Raw genomic sequence first — 22,394 nt, 5'->3', positions numbered from 1 at the left:
GAGAAGTCGGATGTGCAGCAGCTTGTGCCTTCACAATTTGAGGCTGAACACCTGGAAGAGGTGAACCTGGAGGAAGAGCCAAAACTCAGTAAAGTGAAAATTACCAGAGAGAAGTGTGTGTTGATTTAGGAGAGGAGCAAAATTGGAACACTCTGTGCTCATAGTATAAAAGAACCTCATGCACATTATATACCTTCGAGTATATAAAGCTGCCATGTCCCCTTTGCCCAATAGTCTACTGACTGACCAGCAATGGTACTTCAGGGTCTCAGGCAAAGAGGAGATTGAACATGGGAACTTCCGTATGCCAAGCTGATGACCTACTGCCAAGTTATGGCTCCTTCCAAAACTGACCCTGGTCTCTTTCTACCATGCACTGCAATCCTATGCGTGTTTATTCAGATGTATGTCTCAGTAGGACTTGCTCCCAAGTAGGCATGCATAGAACCGCAGCAGACTTAAATACTGCACTGCAGCCACAATTTCCTGGGCCAATCTCACCAGGGCTTCTCTTACATTCAAGTCAGTTAGCGCATAATGTAAAAGGGTGGCCTGAGGGGTTAAGGCAGACACAAGTAAGGGAAAGCGATACCACTTAACATCTCCAGATAAACTTTTTCATACAGGAGCCTCCTAAAAGAGCAAACATCTCACACACTACATAAACATTAGGAAACCCAACCACAGACTTTGACAGGTCGGGAAATCCCCTAAGGAAAGCTTAGGACAGACATAATTGTCAGGTTTTCCTGCATTTGCCTGGGCAGGAATAGGTGATCTATTGAGCATTCTTCAGGTCTACAATCCGGGGTTCTACATGGGGCCTACAAAGTCTTTTCTGATGAATGTCTGGATCAACAAGATTCTCTTTATAAAGTGACAGCATCTAAAGGAGCCGCATGTTTGTGTGTTAGAGTGCAACGTGTTGCATGCCCAAGAGGAAAAGGGCCTGCATAAGAAGGGTGTATCATTCGCACATACAACAAGTGAGCTGTCTTGCAAGCACATACGATGTGAGAAGAGGTTCTGCATTACTCCCACAGGCACCCACATTTTCCCTATGAAGTCTGGTGTGGGGGTGGGGTGTAAGGATTTAATTTTTAGGAAAGCTCCCTCACTTAAGGCAATGTGAGTTCAAGACGAGTGGCACTCTAGAGTGAAAGTGGGGGGGGGGCGGGAAATGCCATATCTCAAATGCTGACCATTTGGGGGGGAAATGAAACATTTTAATACCATAAAGAAAATCAAAGCTCCTTCTACAGGAGCTTCTCAAGTGAAGCAAGTCCCCCCCCCCCCCAAGTTCTGGCCCCTCAGGTTCATATATTTATCAGTACCTTCCCAGGAGAAGGCATTTTTGGCTCAGACTTTTTACAGTGGTTCTCTGCAACAAAAAGCAGTTTCTTGTCATCCATTCCCCAGGGTTGGCAGGTGGGGCTACACTTTAAAGTTGTCCAAGCATTTAATATTTGCAGACCCGGGTTTTTTTTAGGAAACACTCTCACACTGTTCACTCACAGCTTCTCAGACGCAGCATCACTTCGGCATGTAAACTGTATACAAAACAACTACCATCACTGCAATCTCTTCTGACAGCTGACATTACTGTAGTAACATTCCAGTAACATTCAGTTCATTTTTGCAAACAATAACTAAATGCTCCACACATGAGACTAGCATTCAGAGAACTCTGGGGAACGGGATGGTGGAAAAGACTGGTTAGATCCAGCAGGGCTCTTACATTAATTCAGGGAGGGTGTAAAACTTCTTTCTAAGGTAAAGGGACCCCTGACCATTAGTTCCAGTCGTGGACGACTCTGGTGTTGCAGCGCTCATCTCGCTTTATTGGCCGAGGGAGTCGGCGTACAGCTTCCGGGTCATATGGCCAGCAGGACTAAGCCGCTTCTGGCAAACCAGAGCAGCACACAGAAACGCTGTTTACCTTCCCGCTGGAGCAGTACCTATTTATCTACTTGCACTTTGACGTGCTTTCAAACTGCTAGGTTGGCAGGAGCAGGGACCGAGCAACGGGAGCTCACCCCGTCGTGGGGATTCAAACCGCCGACCTTCTGATCGGCAAGTCATAGGCTCTGTGGTTTAACCCACAGCGCCACCTGCGTCCTTCTAGCCTTGCATAAAGTCCTCCAAACCTGCAGGGGGCAGCACATGACAATATGTGGACACTATGTGCCAGCAGCAAAATGTGGTGGTAGAATGGACTCTACGACGTCAAGGCCACTGGGGTGGGAGCGATAATTAAACTTTTTATGTTCTCGTACATTAAGGGAACCAGCACAGTGGAGGTAAGGGCCTTGCTGGAACCTCTAGCCCAGATGTGCTAACTTTATAATGGCAGAGGAATGGAACCTTAAGCTGACGTAAAACTTTTTTTTTTTTTTTGCAACATGGTCTATCCTTCCTGAAACAGATGTTCTCCAGGTGTTCCTGGACTCTCAGCTCCCATCACCTTGAGTCAGCATGGTCAGTGAAATGGGCTGACAGAAGCTGTAGTCCAACTATTTATTCAGGGCCACAGCTTCCCTGCCCTTGATCTGCAGGGAACATTTTTCTTTTTCCTGGAAGGATGCATTTAAAGGTCAGACCTGTATGGAAACTGTGCTGTCCCATTTCCCCATATTCTGCTGCCCCCAAGGAGAGTCAGAGCCCACACTTCCCTCAACTGCCTTCAGGAGCAATAATATTGCTATTATTTAATATTTTCTACCCCACCTTCCTCCCAAGGTGAGACTCAAGGCACATTTAAAAACAACATTGACTTATTTATTGCATTCATATCCCAACCTTTTTCCTCCAAGGAGCTCAAGGGAATGAAGGGAATGAAGACATGTATCGGGAAGTTTTTAAACATAGGATGTCTCACTGTGTTTTTATATTACGAAAGGTGCCCAGAGTGGCTGGGGCAGCAAAGTCGGATGGGTAGACAACAACAACAACAACAATGCTTCATGGAGGAAAAGTGGGGTGTAAATGAAATAAAAATACAGCAGAACGCTCTTAGAACCAGCAATTAAAATACATTGGTACCTCGGGTTACATACGCTTCAGGTTACAGACTCCGCTAGCCCAGAAATAGTGCTTCAGGTTAAGAACTTTGCTTCAGAATGAGAACAGAAATTGTGCTCCAGCGGCACGGCAGCAGCAGGAGGCCCCATTAGCTAAAGTGGTGCTTCAGGTTAAGAACAGTTTCAGGTTAAGTACGGACCTCCAGAACGAATTAAGAACTTCACCCAAGATACCACTGTACACTGTCTGCACCTGAAGCCTACTGCCAGGCAGACGACAATGAGGGAGCCTGTCTAACTTCTCTAGGGGAAAAACCCTGAGCTGCAAACCCCTTTCCAGTCTCAGCTCACGCACACACAGAGTCATTCAAAAGGGGGTCAGCTGCAGACCCTCTCCGAGAGCTCCAGCAGAGTAGACTCCCCCCATTTGCCATCCACAAGCAGGCGGGAAGGCTTATGCACCAAAGGCACACCGTCCTTGAAGGAGCCCTTCTGGAAGACCACGTCCCCCTCCAACACGGTCAAGCCGTGGGCCTGGCACAAGTCCGCCGCCTCTTCCACACTGTCCATGGCCAGCAGCCGTGCCAGCCGTGCCAGAGGGTAGCGGGAGTTCCTGGCACTGAAGCCGTGGCTGAAGGTCATCAAGGCCAGGCGGTAGGCCCCAGCCAGGTGGGGGTGAAGGGCGCAGCTGGGCAGGTAAGGCAGCTCCCGGGCCAGGCGGAAGAAGCGGGCGAAATTCCGCTCCAGGAAGGCCCAATTGATGGTCAGCGCCATGGAGACGTCTGGGGAGGTTCGGATGGCATCGGGGAGGTGCAGGGTCTCCCAGAGAGCTACTGGAGAGCCTGTTTGGGGTGGGAGGAGAAAGAAGCAAAAGGTCAGGATGACCAGGCTTTATAGAAGGACCAGGGAAGCAAATTCATTTATTGCTATATTTATATCCCAACCTTTTGGGCACAGGAGCCAACCTTCCCATTTTTTGGGGGGGAAATTCCCTTATTCCAGTGCCCGTTTCCCGCTGCTATCCTGGATTGTTAGATATCCCGTAGACTGTCCCCAGGACAGGTGAGGCTGCTGATCCCTTATTTTCAAATCTGAAAGTTGGCAGCTATGCCCACAACAAACCTGCGAGGTAGGTTAGGCTGAGAGGCACTGACTAGCCCGATGCCACACAGTGAGCTATATGGCTGAGCAGGGTGAGGATTGTAAGCCCATGTCTCTTCCAGTTCCTAGTACTGTATTCATCTGATCGCCACAACAACCCTGCCAGGTATGCAAGGCTGAGCTAAAGCATCCGACCAAATTCCCGGGATGAATAAAGCTTTGACCACCACCCCTCTTCCAGCCCGTCCCTGGATCCCTCACCCAGGTTGTAGAGAAGGAAGAGGGCTTGGAAGCGGGGCTGGGCGGCGGGCCGGGCTCCGTCCTCGTGCTCCCGGTAGGCGCGCCGGAGGGCGGCGAAGGTCTCCTGCAGGTGGGCGCGGTGCAGATGGGCGTCGAAGCGGGCGGGCGGCTGGGCGCAAAGGCGCGTCCCGGCGCGGAGCAGCCAGATCAGGGCGCGCTCGTGGAGGGCGGCGCAGGGCGCGCCGGGGAGCCGCTGCAGTGCCGCGTCCAGGCGCACCGCGCGCAGCCGGTCGGTTATGAAGGCGCCGCGCTCCGCAGCCTCGGCGGAGTCCCCGGCGTCCGATCCCCGGTCCTCCCGCTCCAGCAGGTGCCGGACGGTGGCCAGCAGCACGTCGGGAGGGCGCAGCTCCTCGGGCCGCGGGGGCGCCTTGCCGGCGGCCGGGCGCGAGTACTCCTTGACGGCCAGCGCCGGGTCCGCCTCGCGCCCCGCGCCCAGCTCCAGCCGGTGCAGGCGGCCTTCCCGGCGCCGCCGCGCGAACTCCTCGGCCGGGCACATCCCCGGGCACGTGCCCCGGAGAGGGGCGGCCTCCGAGCTCGGCATCGACGGCAGAAGCAGCAGCTGGAGGAGGAGAGGCTGGCCCGGGCGGGGAGGAGGCGCCAAAGGACCCTGCCCGGGACAAAGAGGAAGAGCTGGGGCGGGAGGCCTTCGGTTCATAGACTTGTACAGTTGGAAGGCACCCCGAGGGACATCTAGTCCAATCCGCTGCAATGCAGGAATCTTGCTGCCGCTGCTGCTGCAACTCCCTTCCGGAACTCGGCTCCTCTTTCCTGTGTTATTTGCATTGGGGATGATACTGAGTTTGGGAGTGAGGGGTAGGCTGTACACATGTCCTTGTTTATTTGTGTCCGACTCTTCGTGACCCCCTGGATCAGAGCACGCCAGGCACTCCTGTCTTCCACTGCCTCCCGCAGTTTGGTCAAACTCATGCTGGTAGCCTCGAGAACACCGTCCAACCATCTCCTCCTCTGCCGTCCCCTTCTCCTTGTGCCCTCCATCTTTCCCAACATCAGGGTCTTTTCCAAGGAGTCTTCTCCTTCATGGATCACTGCCTTGCCGTGGCGAAGGGGCTTGAATAACTCAGAGAAGCTATGAGCTATGCCAGGCAGGGCCACCCAAGATGAACAGGTCATAGTGGAGAGTTTTGACCAAACATGATCCACCTGGAGCAGGAACCGGCAAGCCAGTCCAGTATCCCTGCCAAGAAAACTCCATGGACAAAGACAACAGGCTGTACACATGAGCCGCCTTCGAATTCCTGGATCCAGCACGGATTCAGTTCCTGGAATAGGCAGGCTAGCTTCCGTGCTGGATCCAGGAATTCGAAGAGGGCTCAAGCATACAGGCTACCCCTCAATGCGTTTAGGATTGCAGCATAATAAACTTTTTTAAAATGGCATCTTTCACACGAAGTAACACACGGGTTAGAGACAGAAAAAGGCTCATTTCTCTTTGCTGCTTCGTTTTGTTTGTTGGTGACGCCCAATTATATCTGGTGTAAAATCCCGCATTTCATTTGAGCTCCAAGGGGAGATTTTTAAAATGGCTTTGTATTCTCGAAAACCCGGAGATTGAGTATACAAACTAATGAGGTGCAGCTCTGTATGTTGTTATTTCCGTGGAATGGAGCTTCCCCGGAAGTGCTTCTGGCCTTGTGGCTGTTTATTGGCTAGAGGAAAGATCGGTCAAGAAGGCCACATGACATCAAGAACGGCACTTGAAAACTATGCCTTCCTTAGACTTATACCAGTAGATTCATACACTGCGACCAGCTTCCGGATCAACTTTTTTGCCTCAAGGGCGGAGAGTTCTCCCCAACATAGTTTTCAACACTGTTGAAAAGGAAAAGAGAAAAAAACCCTCTGCCAATTCCAACACGGATGCAGTCTCATCTTCTCCCCTTAGTGTAGGTTCAGGCGAGGGGGTAGGGGTCAGCCTGAAAGTGAGGGACTCGGTTACAACAACCATGCAATGGAGTCCTCTGCGGTGCTTCATGGATGACCGGTAGAGTTACAACAGCCCTGCAGTGCAGTCCAGGTCAGAAGTGGGGTCGAGGCTGGTGTGGATTTCCAGCCAACCTCTCAACAGAAAATACCTCTCAGGTTGCAGTAAAAATTAATAAACATTTTGCCATTTCGACTCCCTCGGCCCAGATCCAGCGCTCAGCCGCTGATTTGCCACGTTGCTCTTCTAAAATAGCCAGAAGCGTTTTTTTAAAATACATCACATTGTTCATTCATTCATTCATTCATTCATTCATAAAATGGTGCTTATATGCCTCTTTCTGTTATCCCGTCTTTCCTTCAGAAGGACCCTTCAGTTTAGGACCTGAATTTAGGGGGTGGGGGAAACCATGACTTTTTTCTTTCCAAAGTGGGTGGGGGGAGAGAGAAATTATATTGAATCCGTTTTCCGGCCTTGTATGTCAGTCTTCAAGTTACGAGTCTGTTTTTTCGCCATCGACCAGGCAGCTGGTCTTCCTTTCCATTGGGCAGGATAGGGAAGGGGCGTGTCCTGGCGAATAATAAGCAATGGAGAGGGAAGTGGCGCAGCGCAGTCGGAGAATCTTCCACTATCTCGACTTCGGGTTCCCGTTTGCACGAGAAGATCAACGAATAGGGACTTTTCGCGGAATCTTAACACATGGTCTGCTCAGAAGTAACTCCTAGACCAGCAAAGTGTCCGAAGGCTGCAATGCAGTGATGCTAATATACGCACTTACCTAGGATGACGCCCCACTGAACTCTATTGGGCTTTTCTGAGCAGACATTCATAAGTTCAAAGAAATCTCTTTCATAATCCCCGCCCAAAAGTCAAATGGAGAAGCGGACAAGTTCATTGAGCAAAAGTATTTTCTTCGGATTATTTCAAAGCGCTGTATCGAAGCGCATTGCGGGCTGGGGGTTGGATTAGATGACTCCTTGGGTTCCTCCCGACTTTACCATTCAAACCTCTACAGCTGTGCTTCCTTGTTGCAATATTCCTTATTCCAATAGATTAAAAAAGAAAGGAGATGGTTGGGAGAAGACCCCTCTAGGATGCCCCGCATATGGAGGTCTTGATAGAGCGGCGGTCGGAAGCCCGAATTGGACAAAAGCCTCTTTTCTGTTTGTACCTCTTTGGTCCCAAAAGCCCCCGGCATTCCTGCGTGGGCGGGGCGGCTCCTTCCGCCGGCGCGAGAGGGAGATGGGGCTGCTCAGCATCCTGAAGAAGATGAAGCAGAAGGAGCGGGAGCTGCGGCTGCTGATGCTGTATCCTTCCGCGCGGGGAAGAGGGGCGAAGGGGAAGGGGAAGGGGTGGCGGGGCCGGGCGAGGGTCCACGCGGGGCTTCGCGTTCCTCCTCCACCTCCTTTTGCTCCGAGGCGTCGAGCAGGGCCAGGGCTGGGGACCGGGCAGCATTTCTAAGCTGCATCCTCAGGGTCTTCTGAACCTAAGTGGCAGAGGGCGCCTCTGTGCGTGTGCAGAGTGCCTTTGCCTCTCAGAGCAACCCGTGCAAGCCGAACCCGCGCGTCCACGCATCCCGCAGGGTATATGGCGAGAGCCAGCAGTTTCCTAGCAGACTGCATAGGAACACGGGAAGCTGCGTTATACCCAGTCAGACCATTGGCACATCTATCTCAGTATTGCCTACACTGGCTGGCAGCAGCGGCTCTCTAGAGTTCCAGGCCCTACCTGGAGGTGCCAGCAAGGACTAAACCTGGGGTGTTTTGCATGCAAAGCACACTCTGTCTGCCACTGAGCAGCAGGCTTTGCCCTTGCTTTGAGGTTCCCTGAAGAAACCTGAAGGGAATTGAGGGAGTGAGTGCAGCAGGCTGCCGCCTCCTCCTCTCTTGCAATTGTGTCCCTTTAACTCGCCTCCCTATGTCAGGGGCCTGGACAATGCCGGAAAGACTACGATCCTGAAGAAGTTCAATGGGGATGAGATTGACACCATCTCTCCCACGCTGGGCTTCAACATCAAGACCTTGGAGCACCGCGGGTGAGGAGCTCCATCCCGTCCCCTTTCCCCATAGCTGCCAGGGGGCTGCTGTGACAGGAGGAAGGGGCTCCTCTCTGCATTCCTCCCTCCCTTTCTCCTTCATTGCTGCCCCCCCCCATTTCCTCCACCCCTTTGTCACCTGCCTGTTGGTCTCCTCTTTGCAGGTTCAAGCTGAACATCTGGGACGTTGGGGGGCAGAAATCCCTGCGCTCCTATTGGCGGAACTACTTTGAGAGCACCGATGGCCTCATTTGGGTGGTGGACAGCGCTGACCGCCAGCGCCTAGATGACTGCAAGAGGGAACTCCAGAGCCTTCTGGTGGAGGAGGTAGGAGCCCAGGGGGGCTGGGAGCAGAGGACAGAGTGGACCTTGTGCTCTGCCTGGCCTTGGCGCTGCAAGGGTTAACCGGGCAGGGGGATTTGACACTCGGTGGTAGGACACTTGCTTGGCATGCAAGAGCTTCAGTCTCCAGGTGGAAACCCCTGCTTAAAATGCCTGTTTGTTACTGGGTCTGATTCAAGGTGCCTAAGTTGTTATTAGGCCCCAAATATCTGAAAGGTTGCCTCCTTCCCCACAGACCCTCTCGGGTGCTGATATTGGCAGAGGGGGGTCCCATTGGTAGCTGCTCAACCCCCAGAGCCTCAGTTGGGGGTGGCAGCCTGGAGGAGGGCCTTCTTTGTGGCAGCCCCTAAGCTGTGGAACTCCCTCCCCACAGAGGTGCACCTGCCACCTTCATTATACAGCTTTGGAGAATGCCGAAGACACATTTCTTTACTCTGGCCTTTGACACCTGAGGTGTATATTTTTAGGATACACTTTTTTCTTACGTTTGCAGTCTGCTTTAAATTGTATTTAAGGTTGCGTTTTAATGTTGCGACCTGCTCAGGAATTTTACGGTAAAGGGTAGGTCTGGGTGATACCTGGTTTTCAACATCACAATATATAACCAGCTAAACATTGGGATACTACCAATATATCACAATGTCTGAAATAAGGATGGAGCTATGGAGAAGCATTGGCTGGCTTCGCAGTTTTCCCCACATTGTGTTTTTTGCAGAACACACACACATATCATGATTCGTGATATATCGCCAGGTCAAAAGTTCTGAAACCCAATATGACGATATGAACTTCAAACCGGTTTTGGACGGTATTTCGCCCAGCCCTAATGAAAGGTGATTAATAAAATAATAACAGTAAAACTCTGGAGACCCACTTCCAGTGCTTTTTTCCCCTTAAAAAATGTTTAGGGGTACTCTCATTTTCCTACTCATATTGAAATATGGCCCCTCAATGAGGCCAAACTTAAGATTCACAAAATGTTTAGGATTTTGCGTACCCCTGCGTCCCCCCAGAAAAAAGCACTGCCCACTTCCTGTCATGGTGGGCCAATCTTCCCCAAGCCCTCCCATCAGCCCCAGTGATCACTGGGAGTTGTAGTCGAAAATGGCTGGCATAGAGTAGACGATACTGGCTAGCTGGCCCATTGGCCTGACTTGGAGTAAAGCCCCTTCCTGTGTCCCTCTTTAAATCATCCCTTTATTCAGAATCACGAGGACCATAGCCCATGGTAGGCAATGCACACTCTGCTTGCAGAAGATCCCGGTACCACGAGGACTAGAATCTTAGTTTGTTTTTAGGGTCATAGGTCAGTGGCAGAGCACTTGCTTTGTACGCAGAAAGCCCCAGGTTTGTTTCCCACTGGCATCTCCAAGAAGGACCCTGGAGAGCCTCTGCCAGCAAGTGTGGACCATTCTGAGCTTGGTGGACCAATTGGACGACTTGGGATAAGCCTCCCTCCTTCCTAGGTCACGTCTTTGTTTCTGTCTCAACAGCGCCTGGCGGGGGCCACCTTGCTCATCTTTGCCAACAAGCAGGACCTGCCTGGGGCCCTGAGCTCCAGCGCCATCCAGGAGGTGAGGATCATTGCAGTCCTGGCTAGTGAGCAGATGGGGCGGCTTTGGGTACCAGGCAAACCAAGGACAGCAGGGTTTCTCACATGGCTTTGAGGAAGTTAATTTCAGCTCAGTTTATTTGGCCAGCAGACCATAAACATTGGATATGGCATAGCATTATCTAGACCAGGCATCCCCAACCTTCGGCCCTCCAGATGTTTTGGACTACAGTTCCCATCATCCCTGACCACTGGTCCTGTTAGCTAGGGATCATGGGAGTTGTAGGCCAAAACATCTGGAGGGCCGCAGGTTGGGGATGCCTGGTCTAGACGACCATAGCATGGACACAACACAATTTTCATCCACACAAATTGTGCCTTTTAAAATAAGAGAGTAAAAGGAGCCATGATGAGTCAAGAATGCTTAAAATTACGGACGTCTGGATTTTTTGGAATTGGAGAAGTCGGGAAGCACATCAGCCCTAGCCAGCGCAGGGCTGATGGGAGTTGTAGTCCCAAACATCTGGAAGGAGCCTGCTTTACAAAGGCTGTCCTGCCCGGCCTGTAGCCTTTCTGGGTGCTACCCACCACCTCTTCAGGTGAGCCTGGTTTCAAGGCCCACTTGCAGGCTTTCCCCTTGAGCTCGCCAGATGCGTGGCCCTCACCCCCCCAATCTTTCTGCCTCTTTCCAGGCTCTCGACCTCGACAGCATCCACAGCCACCACTGGTGCATTCAAGGCTGCAGCGCCTACACTGGTGAGAACCTGCTTGTGGGTATCGATTGGCTGCTGGACGATATATCCAGCCGGATATTCACCGCGGACTGAGAGGAGGAAGGGGGAAACGGGCGCAAACACCTCCAGCTCACCTGCTTTGCGTGGCTTCATAACTTGGAACTGTTTTCCCCTGCTGGGCGTTTTAAGGGCCTTTCCTGGGCGCGGCCCTCATCAAGAAAGCTGCTCAGCTGTGTTGGGCAAGCGTGGGGCGCCCCTCTTGTTTCTGTCCTAGGCCATGAGCCAGGCCCCGCCTGCGGAAGGACAATGAAGGTGTATGTTCGGGGTCTCCCCAACACCCCAGTTCTCTGTACGGGATCGTGTCATATTAAGAACATGCCAATAAAGCTGTTGTTGTGGCTCTCAGGACTGGCACACTGGATGGGTTCCTAGGCCCTGGAGCAGCCTGGCTGGTTGTCTTTGTCCCAGCATGGATGGCTGGGGATTCCTCTGCCTTGTGTGGGTAAGGAGATCTCCTTGGGCTTGTTCTGGAGGAAATCTAACTGCCAAGGTTGTCTTCTCACGGGTCACCAGACGTTCATTATTATTAATTTATTATCCAAGAAGCTCAAGGTGGCAAATGCACGGTTCTCCCCAAACTCATTTAACCTGTGCAACAACCCTGTGAGGAACCTTAAATATTTCCCCCAAATACTAAAAAACAAATGCATAATTTTACCTCCACAAAGATGTCAGGCAGAGCAAGAGTAGATTAGTACTAGTAGCAGTAAGCTGCCTTTTCACCCTATGGTTGCCAAAGACTTGTGAGTTTTCCCCCTCAACCTGAAAGCACTGCTGCACCCTGGAACATTTTCTAACAACAGCAACAGCAAAAATGATTGCAAACTATCAGACTTAGTGCGGCAGCTTACATTTTCCTGCCTACGGACATCAGGCAAGTAAGCGTCTTCACTGTCATCCTTTTGGGTGCAGGCTGAAAACGTTTTAATTTAGGCAAGCCTATCTCAGATTCTCTCACCTTTGCCCACACCCTACTCCCTATTTTAGGGGCCAATCCAGATATCTAGATGCTGACATGTTGCTTTTGATTATTTTTAAGTGTATTAAACTACTATTATTGATAATTTTAATATTTATTGTATACTGTTTAGAGAGGTTTACTATGAGTGGTATATGACATTTTGTTAAATAGCAAGTAAATAAAAATAAGAGAGTAAATGACAGGGCAGGAACAAGGGAGATGAATGTGAGAAGAGAGGGAGGGATGGTTTGGAAATCCAGGGGAATGACAAAAAATGCAAAGGAAAGAATAGAGGGGGGACCCACACACCTCTGCTAGCTCATATTTCATTGATGATACTATTTGTCTAAGAAGAAGAAAAAGTATTTTTAATATTCAAATTTTTGCAGGAAAAAAATCCCTGCTCCTCTATTTCTCATTAAAGAAGCAACTTAAGCTGGTCCTCCTTAAACCTCAGGCGCCTCAGCCTCCTGCAAACATGGTCCCCTTGGAAAGACAGATGGAGCTTTCTTCTCGCCGGATTGACTGCCCACTCCAGGCTTACTATGCAAAACGTGTCCAGCATAAACTCTGCAGGCCCAGTGAGCCCCACCCTATTCTGCTCCCTTAGTCTTGCAGCAGGACGCAATGCGCGTCGGGCACTTTGCAGAGGAGCCCTGACGCGTGCTGTCCGGGCTTGCACTTGGAAGACGCTCCCTCGTCCCTGGAGTATTAGGCAATGGGAGCGGCCAATAGGCCGCGCATGCGCACTACGGGGGGAGTCCGGGCGCCAGAGGGAAAGGAGGGCAGGAGCCGCCCAGCCCGGCGGTCCTGGATTTAAAGGGGCCGCAGCGCCCGGAGGGGCGGCAGGATGTCCCGCCGGGTGAAGGAGGAGTACCAGCGGCACTACACGGTGACCGAGCACCGCAGCCACCCCAAGGGCTACACCGAGTACAAAGTGACTGCCAAGGTGAGGAAGGGACTGCTGCAGGGAGGGGGAGACCCCGTACCTGGGGAGCCGTCTAGATGCTCACCTGGAGGGATTTGAATCCGCTGCACCTGTTCGCTGGACGTCGAGCCTCTGTGCATGTGCAGAGTGCAAGCTCAGAGCAGGCTCGGGCAAAGGGGCGGTGGCTTCCAGCTTAGGGTGGGCTTGCTCTCCTTGCAGAGGGCTTCTGGTTCTCCCCTCTTGCTTTTACCTGGAAGTAAACCCAACTGAGCTCAGTGGGGCTTACGTCTGAGTAGACACACAGGAAGGGCCGTAGCGCGGTGAAAAAGCGGCCGCCTTGCAAGCAGAGCATCCCAAGTTCGAGCTGCAGGAGCACCTCCAGGTAGGTCTGGGAGAGAGCCCTGCCTGCTGGCCTGAAATCCCAAACAGCTGCTGCTGCCAGTCAGCGTCGGCAGTACTGAGTTGGTCTGACTTGGTATAAGGTAGCACTATTGCAGGCTACATGGCTGCAATCCTGCATGCATCCCTGTAAGTTTCATTGAACTCTTGAGTACATCCCGGTAGGATAACAGCTCCCATCCTCTCTCCTTAACCTGGAAATAATAAGGACCGCCTTCTGGCTCAGAGTGGGCCTCAGCTCTGGCATTTGTGCCCACACCCTGCTCTCTGCTCCGCCCTTGGGGGTTCAGCTGTGTCTCAGGAATGGCAGAGATCTTTGGATACCAGGGGCCCCTAAAACAGGGAGTAGGGGGAGTCTGTTGGGAGTAGGGGGAGTCTGTTGGGAGAACCTGAGAAGAGCTTTCTGGTCAGGCCACGGCAGGCCCATTTGGCCAGCATCCTGTTCTCACAGTGGCCAACCAGTTGCCCCAGAGAGAAACCTGCAAGCAGGATTCTAGCCTCTTATTCCTTGACTGCTAAGCTTACTCAGGAGTCTTTGGTGAGGTACCTTATCAGAAGCTTTTCAAAAGTCCCAAATACACTTTGTCAAATACAGATGAATCGAGATGCTTGTTGTCCCTCTCAAAGAACTCCCAATAGGTGTGTGAAACAGATCTTCAGCGAAGCTTTTTCTTCCATATATGCCTGGTTGGTTTATCTTTTAAAAATATTTTCTGGCAGTTTTCTGGAGCACATAGAGATCGCAGTTCACACTCCACCCCAAGGAAGATGCCCCAGGGATACCCCACCTTCCTTGGTGCAGGAGGAAAAGAACGTGCCCCCTCCAACACACACACACACACACACACACACACACGTACCCCTTGCTGGCTGCAAATCCCTTGCTCATGCTCAAAATCTCACTTTTTGTCCCCTTTCCAGTTTGTCTCAAAGGTGAACCCAGAAGATGTCAAGGAGGTAGGTCCTTGCTGGGTGACCCAGGTGGGGTGGGAGTGTGGGCCTTGCCAGCCGCTTCAGAAATGTTACCCATTTTGTTTCTGCCCTGTCATGCCTCCAAGGAGCTCAAGACAAAGTTTCACAAAGCAGGTGGTACCCGGGGGCAATGGGATTACCTAGGGTGATGCTAGGAGGCCGGAGTGCTGGTGGTGCACATATCTCCCAGACTTTTATAATCTGGCATGACTGGGTCAGGGGTTCCTAAGTTCTGTTGAGTTAATTAAACAAAAGTGGTGTTTAACTGGATTTCGAACAAATGTGAATTAATGGTTGCCGTTTGGGATTTTGTCCTCAGTGGGTCATGCAAAGTGCTATTCTGAGCAGTGCTTTCAGATGGAAGCGAGCACCAGGGAGGAATTTGTGGGACCCATAATGTTTGGGAACTACTGACATAGGCAGTATTCAGCTGCAGTAGGTGGGCCATTGGTCTGACTCTGAGGCAGCTTCGTAGATCGTCCACAGGAGAGAGGGCACTCCAAGCACGGTCCCCATGCCTCTTCCTTCCTACAGATTGTGGTCTGGAAACGGTACAGTGACTTCAAGAAGCTGCATGGGGACCTGGCGTACACACATCGCAACCTCTTCCGTCGACTGGAGGATTTCCCCCCCTTCCCCAAGGCTCACGTCTTTGGTGAGGGTCTCCGGCTGGGTGGGAGATGGGCAGCTGCTGGGTCGAGCCGAAAGGGGGGGCACATCTGATCTGATATCCCATCCCCACAGGAAGCCCCTGAGCAGGAGCTGAGTGAAACATGGAATTGGAAGGGACACCGCCCCCCCCGCCCCCCCGGTGTCATCTTGTCCAACCCCCTGCAATGCAGGAATCCCAGCTAAAGAATCTCTGACAAATGGCTGCCTGGCCTCACTTTAAAAACCTCCATTGAAGGAGAACTTACCACCGTCCGTTCCACTGTCAAAACAGCTCCTACCCTTGGAAAGTTCTTCCTAATGTTTAATTTAGCCGGGGTCTCCTTTTTTCTTGCCATTTTAATCCATTGGTTCAGGTCCTCCGCTCTGGAGAAGCAGAAAACAAACTTGCTCCATTTTCCATGTGCCAGCCCTTCAGATATTTGAAGGTGGCTAAACGGCTGTAACATGGAAGCTTTCTTCCTGCTGCTCCAGAGGCTAATATAATAATGATGAGGATAATAATAATAACTTGTACTTTACCCTTCTGACTGGGTTGCCCCAGTCTAGGACCTGAACTTATGATTCCCAGCAATCTGCTTTTAAAAACCATTTAAATTGGGGGGGGGGGGTCACAATACCTTGTGGTAGCAAATTCCACAGCTAAACTACGTGAAGGTGTGCCTAATTTTGTCTGCCCCAAATCTCCCATCGTTCAGCCCCACCAGATTCCATTTTTGAGGGTCTGCAGCTGAAAGTTTTAGGTTCTGGTGATTTTTTGCTAGGCCAGAAAAACGGAGGCCTCTTGTGCATTGCTTCAGGGTCGTTGTCGTTGGTACATGAGAGCAGAGGGGTGTGTGTGTGTGTGTGTGTGTGTGTGTTCTGATCCCCTCACACACATGATTTGAATCTGTTCCTCTTCTTTGCAGGCCGATTTGAGCCTGAGGTGATTGAGGAGCGGCGGAAAGCGGCTGAGGTCATGCTACGCTTCACTGTGGACATTCCAGCCTTGAACAACAGCCCTCAGCTGAAGGAGTTCTTTCGGGTATTTTTGGCCGGGCAGGTTTTATTTATTTATTGCATCTATTTATTTATATCCCACCTTTTTCTCCAAAGGTGCTTCAGGTTAGTGGCCATCCCTGCTTCCTGTGGGAGGGAGTTCCGTAGTTTAACTCTGTGCTGTGTGAATAAGGAAACACATAGTTAATGGGCCCACCAAGAAACCCCCCCACCTCCCCCACAGCAATTTACAAGTGGTCTCCCTGCCCACTGCCACTACCACTCCAAAAATGCTAAAGCCATCTTTGGAGTTGTGTCCCTGGGTCCCTCCTTGGTTGCAAAAGTGGCACTGGGTCCTTGCCTGAAGTTTTGCCCCGATCCTCAAATAAAGGAACCAACGTCTCCCCCGCCCGGCCGACATTTGGACTCACTCTCTGCTGCTTCTGTCTTGCAGAGTGGGGAGGGGAGGAGACCTCTGGAGACCCGCGACCTGCCCTCTCTGCCTCCCCCTCTGATCCCAGTGCCGCCATCCTCGGAAGGAGTGGAGCCAGCGGAGGATGCTCTGGGATCTGTGGATGAGCAGGTGCTCCTGGACTCCAAACAGGGGGGCCTGGATTTGGAGCAGCAGAACCCTGATGTTGCTCCGGAGGCAGCGAGCGAGGAGTGTGGTGCCCTGCAGCCCCGAACGGAGGAGGAAGGTACAGCCTTCTAGAGCTTCGGGCATAAAACGAGACAAGTTGTGGATCTGGTTTGCGTTTTGTTTTCCTCATGGAGAGAAAGGCAATCCGCACATGCTCAGGCGCGGTATTTAATTTTTTTCCTTACTTGAACAGAGACCATGATAAGGGTATTTTTGGAGAGAAGAGATGGGTAGGACAACTAGGAGACATTTCTTCTTCTTTTCCTGTTCCTTCTCCCTCTCCTCACCCGTAGAGGGAGCAGTGGGAGCCCTTGCAATGATGGGGTGCTAGTGGATTTAAAACAGCTGAACCTATTAACAGCCTGAGGGCCACAACCTTCCAGGGGCCACATTTCAACGGTGGCAAAAGTGGGTCTGGCTGGAGATTTGAATAAGATTTTTAACGTAAGGAAGGCAGGGGACGTGTGGCCCTGGTGGTCCTCCTTGACCTCTCAGTGGCTTTTGACACCACTGGTTTGGATTTGATATCCCACTTTATCACTACCCGAAGGAGTCTCACAGCAGCTAACATTCTCCTTTCCCTTCCTCCCCCACAACAAACACTCTGTGAGGTGAGTGGGGCTGAGAGACTTCAAAGAAGTGTGACTGGCCCAAGGTCACCCAGCAGCTGCATGTGGAGGAGCGGAGACGCGAACCCAGTTCCCCAGATTACGAATCTACCGCTCTTAACCACTACACCACACTGGCTCACACTGGTGTCCTTCTGGAGTGACCTGGGCAGGTGGGAGATGGAGGGTGCTGCCTTGCATAGAGGTTCTGTCCCTACCTATAGGGCCACTGCCAGAAAGTAGGAGAGGGTGACCCAACTCCATGGCCTGTCTCCCACACTATTTAACACCTGTATGAAACCCTTGGGAGCTGTCACCTGGGGATTGGGAGCAGGTATGCTGGTGGCAAACACCTGTATCTCTCCATACCATCAGAAGGAGGAGAGGCTGGGCAGGTGTCTGCTGGCCGTGATGGGGACCAATAAACCAAGGCTGAAACCTGTAAGGATAGAAACGTCATGGCTGGGCTGTTCCGGTGTCCAGGAATTAGGAGTATTTCCTGGAAGGGGTTGTACTCCCCCTGAAGGGCCAGGTTGGTCACCCGGGGGATACTCCTAGATTCCAAATTGTCCCTGGACTCCCAAGTGGCTTTTGCAACCAGGAGCGTCTATACCTGTCAAGGCTTCGGAAAAGCTATTCCTCCCCCTGTTGCAGCAAGGGCAGAAGGAACAAGGTAGAGTCCTTTTTAATGATTTTATTCAATCATAATACAGTGGTACCTCGGGTTACATACGCTTCAGGTTACAGACTCCGCTAATCCAGAAATAGTACCTCGGGTTAAGAAATTTGCTTCAGGATGAGAACAGAAATTGTGCTCCGGCGGCGTGGCAGCAGCAGGAGGCCCCTTAGCTAAAGTGATGCTTCAGGTTAAGTACAGTTTCAGGTTAAGAACGGACCTCCGGAACGAATTAAGTACTTAACCCCAGGTACCACTGTAAAAAGTTAAAGGGACCCTTGACCATTAGGTCCAGTCGTGACCGACTCTGGAGTTGCGGCGCTCATCTTGCTTTATTAGCCAAGGGAGCTGGCGTACAGCTTCTGGGTCATGTGGCCAGCATGACTAAGCCACTTCTGGCAAACCAGAGCAGCGCACGGAAACGCCGTTTACCTTCCCGGCGGAGTGGTACCTATTTATCTACTTGCACTTTGATGCGCTTTCGAACTGCTAGGTTGGGAGGAGCAGGGACCGAGCAACGGGAGCTCACCCCATTGCAGGGATTCGAACCGCCAACCTTCTGATCAGCAAGTCCTAGGCCACCCGCATCCCATGGTACCACTGTAGTGAGAGACAAAAGAACGCAGCAGGCCTTAACAATGCTGTTGCTCCAAACTGGGCTCCTCCTCCCTCCTCCCTAGCAACAGCATCTCCCTTTACGGTGTCCACTTGTGGTCAAACGTCTTTGATTCCTTTGTTCCTGCACTCTTAACGAACCCTGACGAGTTCTGGGAGAAGGGAAATCAGAAATACCCTCCGATGACAACGCGTCACCTGGCTGCCCTGCCACAATTCCCACCCCCCTTCTTCTAGCCCTTCCCAACTCTTCTGTTCATCTGAGCTGTGACTTTCCTCAAACCCCTGCTATAAATCAATGCTACAGCCCTCTTCTCCTGCAGCGTCATAAAGGGGGTGGGGGGGAATGATCCATCTCGCCCTCTTGAGTCCATTCCCTGACGATACCCAGCTGAGCCAGATTTGTGGCCAGTCCTAGATCAGGACATCCTGGCCCCAGCTGTCCACACTCTAGTGACCTCCTGCCTGGACTGCTGTAATGCAGCCGATATGGGAATTATCTCAGCAGTTTCCAGATTGGATGTGAGCCTCTGCAGGCTGTACCTTTTATGGTGTTCACCTGCCAAAGGAAGCCTCTGCTAAGGCTTAGCTTGTAAGGACTCATGAAGGTGAGTGGTTACAATGACGCGGGGGGGGGGGGGCGGGCTTGTGCCTCTTGGAACTGGATAGGAGGGGAAACAATCTGACCTCTGACTGGCGCACTTTCTCTGTGCACCTGTGGAAGATCCTAAAGGCCCTGCGCACGTCCAGAGTGCACCTTTCCTTCCGCCAGTCTGGCCAGGACCATCTCTGTGGCCCATTTGAGTCTGAGTGCTGATTGGGCCATTGCAAAGCCTTGTCACTCTAGGCCAGGGGTCGGCAACCTTTAAGACAAAAAGAGCCACTTGGACCCGTTTCCGAAGAAAAAAAACCTGGGAGCCTCAAAACCATTGCGACATTTAAAGCATGCGCGCCGCTGCCCTCCGATCTGACAGCGGGCGGGAAGGTGACGTCGGGACGGTGCGTGACTAACGCACGCACCACCCCCATGCGACTTCACAGCCAGTACAGCGCCCGCCACAGTGGGGAGTGTCGGGGCGCACAATGCGCTTCCTCCCCTCGCTAGTATCCGCCCCGGAGCCGCGGCAAAGGTGTAAAAGAGCCACATGCGGCTCCAGAGCCGCGGGTTGCAGACCCCTGCTCTAGGCCATGGGTAGGCAAACTAAGGCCCGGGGCCTGGATCCGGCCCAATCACCTTCTAAATCAGGAATCAGTGTGTTTTTACATGAGTAGAATGTGTCCTTTTATTTAAAATGCATCTCTGGGTTATTTGTGGAGCATAGGAATTGGTTTTTTTAAAATATATATATATAATCCAGCCCCCCACAAGGTCTGAGGGACAGGGGACCGGCCCCCTGCTGAAAACGTTTGCTGACCCCTGCTCTAGGCGTTTTCTGGGTTGGGGCTTATCGATGTCTTGCACTGATCAGTGTCCCCTCCACAGGAAGGCCCTCCTCGCCCGAGAAGTGTGACGACGAGGCCTTGGATGCTCTCTTTGCCTTTGGCGGCGACGAAGAGGAGGAGGAAGGCGAGAAGGGTCTGGGGTCGCCCTCCCGCTGCCCCTTGTCGCTCCAGGAGTTAGCCCTGTTTGATCCCTTCTCAAAGGAAGGTAGGTGGGCTCAAACGCCAAGTGGCGGGGAGGGGGGGCCCTGGACCATGTAGGATATAGGTAGCCAAGTTGCAGGGTCCCTCCCCACTTCTGAACACTGACCGGTTCCAGGAAGATGAACAGCAAGCTGAATTGCATTGTTGGGATTTTACTTTTAGTTTTTCTGTACTGTTGCCACAATGCTTGGCAGTGGAAAGTATTCTGGATGAAGCAAGCATATGGCTTGCAGGGTACTCCTGGTTACATCTTAGGGGCCAAATCCTCCTCCTTGGTTTGCTAGCTATGGCCGTTCCTGGTCAGGGATAGCCTGACCACTGTAGTCTGTGAAGCTGGACTACTGCAATGTGCTTTGTGTGGGGCTGCCCTTGGGCCTAGTTCAAACGCTCCAGCTGGTGCAGAATGCAGCAACTAGACTGCTGATGGGAGCATCTGACCAAGAACATGTGACAGCCTTGTTAAAACAGCTGAGCCAGGTTCAAGGCCCTTTTATTAATTTACAAAACAACTTTGGGCCAGGGTATTTCACTTTGACCACTGAGGTCATCTGCAGGAATGTCGCTGGTCATTCCCAGAGCTGCCAAGGCTCATTTGACAACAAGAAGAACCTGAAGCCTTCAGTGTTGTTGGCCTGGTCCTGTGGAACTCTCTGCCCCTACAGATTCAGCAGGCGCCTTTTGTGCCAACTTTTAAATGCCTGCTGGAGACTTTTCTATTCTGCCATATCTGTGTAGGCAATTAAAAGGGCATCGTTCTGCAATGGTTCACTGAGGTCTGTTTTTAACTTTTTAATAGTTTCATTGTACGGTTGTTTTTACTGCCATAAGCTGTTGTAATTTTTACTTTGTTTAAAAAACTGCAGTGGTGTGCAAATATTTTTGTAAGTTAATAGATAAATAACATTTTTCTTTGTTCTGTCCAGACCCCGGTGCAGCCAGCCTCTCCCACGAGGAAGAGCTGGCCGCTCTCGCTGCCTCAGGACATGGACCAGCGCTTTCTGCCCCCAGCGCAGGAGCGGGCCAGGTAGCCCAGGAAGGAGCTGCTGCATCGGACCCAGGCAGTTACCTGCCGTTGGCCACAGAGCGCATCAGGCAGGCCTTGGAGAGTGAAGCTGCCAAGGATTACAAGGCGGCTTTCTGTGGCTACCGCAGCGGTGTTGACCTCTTGCTGCAGGGACTGCAAGGTAACGGGCGATGCCTGGTCCCCAAACTATATTCCAGCTCCCCTCCCCTGGGCACCTCCCCATGTGGAGGGCCTGGGAATTGGTCTCCGAGAGTCAGAGCCACAAGTCCATGTGGCTTCTAGGAAGTTAGCCCGTTTCAACTTGCTGAAGCTTGCTTCCAAGTAAACGTGGCTGTAAACTTTGCCTTTTCAAGGTCTCTGAGTGGATCCTGCCCCCCTCACTTTAATCTCCTTTATTTATTTATTTCAAAAGATTTATATACTGGTTGACTGCAAGAAGAAACCTCAAAAATGGGGGGGGGGGGGAGAGAATGGTTTCATAATTTTTGACCTGCCAATTTATCGTGAATCACGTGTGGGCACGCGATGCAAATATCACAATGCGGTAAAAACACCCAATGCCTCTACATAGCTCCAACCTTATTTCAGACATCGTGATATATTGGTATATTGCGATGCTTAGCCAGTGATATATCGCGATGATGAAAACCAGATGTCGCCCAGCCCTAGCCATCACTGCCTGCTAAAGGCATGAGTTCCAGAGGTTTAACCGCGTACTTAATTTCATCTGTCCTGTTACTCGTCTTTGTTGGGCTTTGGGCCTTCTGCATGCAAGGCAGATTGCTCTAACTGCTAAGCCACTGCCCTCCCACCCTTTTGTTGCCAGGAGGGTTGTAGCCATCAGCAAAGACCTGCTCCTCCCTTCTTTCAGGGGACCCTGACGCAGCTCGCAGGGAGGCAGTGAAGAAGAAGACAGCAGAGTACCTCCAGAGGGCCGAGGAAATCTTCCAGCTGCACCTGAAGCATCTGCAGCTGTGAGTGGGGCTTCCAAACCCCGCACTCCACCCGCAGTGACCGTGCGTCAGCTTGCGAGCAGAATGGCCATTTGCTTCCTCGCTGACCCACAGCCTCACTCTGGCATAAGCTGCCCAGAACAGATCCAGCCCCCTGACTTCACCCGAACCCTGCCTCACTTTTGTTGGGAACTCAGGCCGCACTGTAAAAAAATACATGTTTGTAAATCTCCTTTCCACC

The 22,394-nt window shown here is 51.8% G+C and overlaps 3 protein-coding genes across 3 annotated transcripts; 2 read left to right on the top strand and 1 right to left on the bottom strand.

Moving 5' to 3' along the window:
• Positions 1-1,037: 1,037 nt before the first annotated feature.
• Positions 1,038-6,732, bottom strand: SAC3D1 (SAC3 domain containing 1). The gene is made up of 2 exons (XM_079956876.1): positions 4,383-6,732; positions 1,038-3,862 (listed from the first exon to the last, which is right to left on the bottom strand). The coding sequence occupies exons 1-2, from the start codon at positions 5,377-5,379 to the stop codon at positions 3,399-3,401; spliced, it is 1,461 nt and encodes a 486-aa protein (XP_079813002.1). The 5' UTR covers positions 5,380-6,732; the 3' UTR covers positions 1,038-3,398.
• Positions 6,733-7,510: 778 nt separating this feature from the next.
• ARL2 (ARF like GTPase 2) lies at positions 7,511-11,431 on the top strand. Its single transcript, XM_079957140.1, has 5 exons — positions 7,511-7,670; positions 8,288-8,398; positions 8,563-8,725; positions 10,234-10,314; positions 10,985-11,431. Exons 1-5 carry the CDS (start codon positions 7,606-7,608, stop codon positions 11,117-11,119), a joined length of 555 nt encoding a protein of 184 aa, XP_079813266.1. The 5' UTR covers positions 7,511-7,605; the 3' UTR covers positions 11,120-11,431.
• A 1,357-nt stretch (positions 11,432-12,788) lies between these two features.
• SNX15 (sorting nexin 15) lies at positions 12,789-22,392 on the top strand. The gene is made up of 8 exons (XM_079956980.1): positions 12,789-12,996; positions 14,296-14,331; positions 14,881-15,001; positions 15,924-16,039; positions 16,448-16,691; positions 20,016-20,180; positions 21,100-21,360; positions 22,072-22,392. Exons 1-8 carry the CDS (start codon positions 12,898-12,900, stop codon positions 22,176-22,178), a joined length of 1,149 nt encoding a protein of 382 aa, XP_079813106.1. The 5' UTR covers positions 12,789-12,897; the 3' UTR covers positions 22,179-22,392.
• Positions 22,393-22,394: the final 2 nt, after the last annotated feature.

The sequence above is a fragment of the Podarcis cretensis genome (genome assembly GCF_951804945.1).
Source record: "Podarcis cretensis genome assembly, chromosome: 16".
Taxonomy (NCBI): domain Eukaryota; kingdom Metazoa; phylum Chordata; class Lepidosauria; order Squamata; family Lacertidae; genus Podarcis; species Podarcis cretensis.
The sequence above is the reverse complement of the archived record's forward strand: the minus strand, read 5'-3'. Positions and strand labels throughout refer to the sequence as shown.

Bases quoted from the DNA above. Each gene is read 5' to 3' on its own strand.
- SAC3D1 (XM_079956876.1), bottom strand. From the start codon at position 5,379: ATGGTTGGACGGTGTTCTCGAGGCTACCAGCATGAGTTTGACCAAACT. The intron at 3,863-4,382 runs GTGAGGGATCCA...CACCCCAAACAG, and splicing joins CTTCCTTCTCTACAACCTGG to GCTCTCCAGTAGCTCTCTGG.
- ARL2 (XM_079957140.1), top strand. From the start codon at position 7,606: ATGGGGCTGCTCAGCATCCTGAAGAAGATGAAGCAGAAGGAGCGGGAG. The intron at 7,671-8,287 runs GTATCCTTCCGC...TCCCTATGTCAG, and splicing joins GAGCTGCGGCTGCTGATGCT to GGGCCTGGACAATGCCGGAA. The intron at 8,399-8,562 runs GTGAGGAGCTCC...TCCTCTTTGCAG, and splicing joins AAGACCTTGGAGCACCGCGG to GTTCAAGCTGAACATCTGGG.
- SNX15 (XM_079956980.1), top strand. From the start codon at position 12,898: ATGTCCCGCCGGGTGAAGGAGGAGTACCAGCGGCACTACACGGTGACC. The intron at 14,332-14,880 runs GTAGGTCCTTGC...TCCTTCCTACAG, and splicing joins ACCCAGAAGATGTCAAGGAG to ATTGTGGTCTGGAAACGGTA. The intron at 20,181-21,099 runs GTAGGTGGGCTC...TGTTCTGTCCAG, and splicing joins TGATCCCTTCTCAAAGGAAG to ACCCCGGTGCAGCCAGCCTC.